Below are 4,586 nucleotides of genomic sequence, written 5' to 3' on the forward strand. Positions count from 1 at the left end.
CCCCAGCCCCACACTCTGCTCCCAGCCCCACCGCTCCCACCCCACACTCTGCTCCCAGCCCTCCTGCCCCACTGCCCCACTGCCCCCAGCCCCACACTCTGCTCCCAGCCCCACCGCTCCCACCCCACACTCTGCTCCCAATCCTCCTGCCCCACTGCCCCCAGCCCCACACTCTGCTTCCAGCCCACACTCTGCTCCCAGCCCTCCTGCCCCACTGCCCCCAGCCCCACACTCTTCTGCCAGCCCCACCGCTCCCACCCCACACTCTGCTCCTAGCCCTCCTGCCCCACACTCTGCTCCCAGCCCCACTGCCGCCAGACCCACACTCTGCTCCCAGCCCTCCTGCCCCACTGCCGCCAGCCCCACACTCTGCTCCCAGCCCCACCGCTCCCACCCCACACTCTGCTCCCAGCCCTCCTGCCCCACTGCCGCCAGACCCACACTCTGCTCCCAGCCCTCCTGCCCCACTGCCCCCAGCCCCACACTCTGCTCCCAGCCCCACCGCTCCCACCCCACACTCTGCTGCCAGCCCTCCTGCTCCACTGCCCCCAGCCCCACACTCTGCTCCCAGCTCTCCTGCCCCACTGACCCCAGCCCCACACTCTGCTCCCAGCCCTCCTTCCCCACTGCTCCGAGCCCCACACTCTGCTCCCAGCCCTCCTGCCCCACTGCCCCCACCCCACACTCTGGTCCCAGCCCTCCTGCCCCACTGCTCCCAGCCCACACTCTGCTCCCAGCCCTCCTGCCCCACTGCCCCCAGCCCCACACTCTGCTCCCAGCCCCACCGCTCCCACCCCACACTCTGCTCCCAGCCGTCCTGCCCCACTGCTCCCAGCCCACACTCTGCTCCCAGCCCTCCTGCCCCACTGCCCCAGCCCCACACTCTGCTCCCAGCCCCACCACTCCCACCCCACACTCTGCTCCCAGCCATCCTGCCCCACCGCTCCCACCCCACACTCTGCTCCCAGCCGTCCTGCCCCACTGCTCCCAGCCCACACTCTGCTCCCAGCCGTCCTGCCCCACTGCTCCCAGCCCACACTCTGCTCCCAGCCCTCCTGCCCCACTGCCCCAGCCCCACACTCTGCTCCCAGCCCCACCACTCCCACCCCACACTCTGCTCCCAGCCATCCTGCCCCACCGCTCCCACCCCGCACTCTGCTCCCAGCCGTCCTGCCCCACTGCTCCCAGCCCACACTCTGCTCCCAGCCCTCCTGCCCCACTGCCCCCACCCCACACTCTGCTCCCAGCCCTCCTGCCCCACTGCTCCGAGCCCCACACTCTGCTCCCAGCCCTCCTGCCCCACTGCCCCCAGCGCCCCACTCTGCTCCCAGCCCTCCTGCCCCACTGCTCCCAGCCCACACTCTGCTCCCAGCCCTTCTGCCCCACTGCCCCCACCCCACACTCTGCTCCCAGCCCTCCTGCCCCACCGCTCCCGCCCCACACTCTGCTCCCAGCCCTCCTGCCCCACTGCTCCCAGCCCACACTCTGCTCCCAGCCCTTCTGCCCCACTGCCCCCACCCCACACTCTGCTCCCAGCCCTCCTGCCCCACCGCTCCCGCCCCACACTCTGCTCCCAGCCCCACTGGTCCCGCCTCCTGCCCTGCAGTAGCTTGTGCAAAGCTCTCTGCCGGGGGGAGGACAGCTCTGGGCTAACTATTATGCTTGCGCCCAACCGCGAGGTGGCGCTGCATTGCAAGCCCCTGCGCACGCGCATAGCGGGCTTCAACGCTCCGTCTCAGCCGCCAGGCGGCCTCAGCGCTCGCTCCAATCCTGAAGGGGCTGCGCGTGCGCGACGCGCGCACCACCCGGTCAGTGCCGCGTCTCCTTCCGGGTGGCCTCGGCGGCGCGCGTGCGCAGTGAGCGGCTCTCGGCGCCGGGCTGGCCGCGCGCGTGCGCAGAAGACCCGTTCGGCGGGCCCGAGTCTCACGGCGGCCGGTTCGGCGGTACCTCGCAGGGCATCATGGGTAACGGGGGGCGGCCCTGATGAGGTGCCCGGTGGCGGGGGCGACGGCGGTGACTCGGTGTGGGGTTGAGTCGGTGCCCGGTGGGGGCGACCCGGGGGGGCAGGGGGGTGACGGTGTGGGGTTGAGTTGGTGCCCGGTGGGGGTGACCCGGGGGGCAGGGGGGTGACGGTGGGGGGTTGAGTCGGTGCCCGGTGGGGGCGACCCGGGGGGGCAGGCGGTGACTCGGTGGGGGGTTAAGTCGGTGCCCGGTGGGGGTGACCCGGGGGGCAGGGGGGTGACTCGGTGGGGGGTTGAGTTGGTGCCCGGTGGGGGTGACCCGGGGGGCAGGGGGGTGACTCGGTGTGGGGTTGAGTTGGTGCCCGGTGGGGGTGACCCGGGGGGCAGGGGGGTGACTCGGTGTGGGGTTGAGTTGGTGCCCGGTGGGGGTGACCCGGGGGGCAGGGGGGTGACTCGGTGGGGGGTTGAGTTGGTGCCCGGTGGGGGTGACCCGGGGGGCAGGGGGGTGACTCGGTGTGGGGTTGAGTTGGTGCCCGGTGGGGGTGACCCGGGGGGCAGGGGGGTGACTCGGTGGGGGGTTAAGTCGGTGCCCGGTGGGGGTGACCCGGGGGGCAGGGGGGTGACTCGGTGGGGGGTTGAGTTGGTGCCCGGTGGGGGTGACCCGGGGGGCAGGGGGGTGACTCGGTGGGGGGTTGAGTTGGTGCCCGGTGGGGGTGACCCGGGGGGCAGGGGGGTGACTCGGTGGGGGGTTGAGTTGGTGCCCGGTGGGGGTGACCCGGGGGGCAGGGGGGTGACTCGGTGTGGGGTTGAGTTGGTGCCCGGTGGGGGTGACCCGGGGGGCAGGGGGGTGACTCGGTGTGGGGTTGAGTTGGTGCCCGGTGGGGGCGACCCGGGGGGGCAGGGGGGTGACTCGGTGTGGGGTTGAGTTGGTGCCCGGTGGGGGTGACCCGGGGGGCAGGGGGGTGACTCGGTGTGGGGTTGAGTTGGTGCCCGGTGGGGGCGACCCGGGGGGGCAGGGGGGTGACTCGGTGTGGGGTTGAGTTGGTGCCCGGTGGGGGTGACCCGGGGGGCAGGGGGGTGACTCGGTGGGGGGTTGAGTTGGTGCCCGGTGGGGGCGACCCGGGGGGGCAGGGGGGTGACTCGGTGCCCAGGCAGGAGCTGCACATGGGGAGTGAGGTGCCAGCCAAGGGAGGTGGGCCAAGCCCAGACCACAGTTGTGCCACGGGTCATGCCCCCGCCCCGGTGCCTGGGCGAACTGGCCCCAAGCAGTCGCAGCCCCACAGATTGGTGGGGATGAAGCTGCCCAGGTGGCGCGTCTCCCCATTGTGTGGTTCTCACTCTGTCCCCAGCCGTGGGCACAGGCACATCCCTGGTGCTCTCCTCACTCCTTTCCCTGCTGCTCTTCGCTGGGATGCAGATGTACAGCAAACAGCTGGCTTCCACAGAGTGGCTGACCATCCAGGGTGGGCTGCTGGGATCCGGCCTCTTCATCTTCTCCCTCACAGTATCCTTTGCGCACAGCAGGAAGCGGGGTGGTCCCTGTGCTGCCCCCCTTTCCTTTCCTTAACTCTGACACCAGGCCTTCAACAACCTGGAGAGCTTGCTCTTCGGCAAAGGGTTCCAAGCCAAAATATTCCCAGAGAGTAAGTGCCCAGCTGTGCCCGTGAGGGGGAGGGGGTGCCACATTTGTTGTTCCTGGCTAATTAAAAGACACCACAAAATCCACAGGTGGTGGAAAGCTGACCACTCCCTGTGGCATGGGACTGCAGCCCTGTCCTGGGAAAAGCTGCCCCAGGCAGCTCCCTGAGTGTAACCTTAGCCTTGCTCTGGGGGGTTCCCACTCGCTGCTCCCCCTTGTGCAGAGGTTGGCTTGGCCATGCAGTATGCCTGGGACAGGCACTCACTGCCTCTCTTATCTCTTCCCTTCTCTCTTTTGCTCCAGTCCTCCTCTGTCTGTTACTTGCTCTCTTTGCATCAGGACTTATCCACAGAGTGTGTGTGACTACCTGGTACGTAGAGAACCCATCCTGGGGCCACAGCAGGGAACAGGTCCCCTCAGATCTTGTAGGGGGCATTGCCTTGGGGAGCCCCAACACCAGCCCTTGCTCTAAGAAGGTGCTGTCAGGCTGAGACCACCTACTGGGCAAAAGGCCATGGGCGTGTTCCTCAGCTGCCCATAAGGCTGCAGATGGTTTTCCCTGCCTGGTAACAAAGCCTGTAAGAACTTCAGGACTGTCTTAGACTCCTGGTTCATCTTGCCCAGGACTGACTCCACCAGCCAGTGCCATCTGCTTGACTGGAAGCCAGCAGTAGCTGGGGTGAGAAAAGCTGCCCCCAGCTTTCTCTCAGTTCCAGGCCTGGGGTAGGTGAGGTGCCCTGCATATGGGCATGGGATGGTGCTGACTGGCCTGCCCTTTTCTCTCCTCTCAGCTTCATCTTCTCCATGATTGGCCTCTACTACATCAATAAGATTTCCTCCACGCTCTACCAGTCTGCAGCACCCACGGTGGCTCCTGTCAAGGCCATTGGCAAAGGCAAGAAAAGGAACTGATGCCCCTGGAAGCCTTCGCCCCCAGCCTGCTCAGGTCTCGGGGGCACCCAATAAAACAGTCTCTTTGTACCCTC

General features: G+C 68.2%; 1 protein-coding gene across 4 annotated transcripts; it reads left to right on the forward strand.

Moving 5' to 3' along the window:
- The first annotated feature begins 1,845 nt into the window (after window positions 1–1,845).
- On the forward strand, window positions 1,846–4,586 carry KRTCAP2 (keratinocyte associated protein 2). Of its 4 annotated transcripts, none has more exons than XM_074980954.1 (5): window positions 1,846–1,964; window positions 3,311–3,465; window positions 3,541–3,604; window positions 3,904–3,970; window positions 4,392–4,586. In XM_074980954.1, exons 1-5 carry the CDS (start codon window positions 1,961–1,963, stop codon window positions 4,510–4,512), a joined length of 411 nt encoding a protein of 136 aa, XP_074837055.1. In that variant the 5' UTR covers window positions 1,846–1,960; the 3' UTR covers window positions 4,513–4,586. The 4 variants fall into 4 exon arrangements, with proteins under 4 accessions (XP_074837055.1, XP_074837059.1, XP_074837057.1 ...); XM_074980958.1 differs by having other exon boundaries at window positions 1,850–1,943; XM_074980956.1 differs by having other exon boundaries at window positions 1,867–1,988.

This window comes from Carettochelys insculpta, chromosome 30 (genome assembly GCF_033958435.1).
Source record: "Carettochelys insculpta isolate YL-2023 chromosome 30, ASM3395843v1, whole genome shotgun sequence".
NCBI classification, from domain to species: Eukaryota; Metazoa; Chordata; order Testudines; family Carettochelyidae; genus Carettochelys; species Carettochelys insculpta.

Bases quoted from the DNA above. Each gene is read 5' to 3' on its own strand.
- KRTCAP2 (XM_074980954.1), top strand. The intron at 3,605-3,903 runs GTAAGTGCCCAG...CTTTTGCTCCAG, and splicing joins AGCCAAAATATTCCCAGAGA to TCCTCCTCTGTCTGTTACTT. The intron at 3,971-4,391 runs GTACGTAGAGAA...CTCTCCTCTCAG, and splicing joins AGAGTGTGTGTGACTACCTG to CTTCATCTTCTCCATGATTG.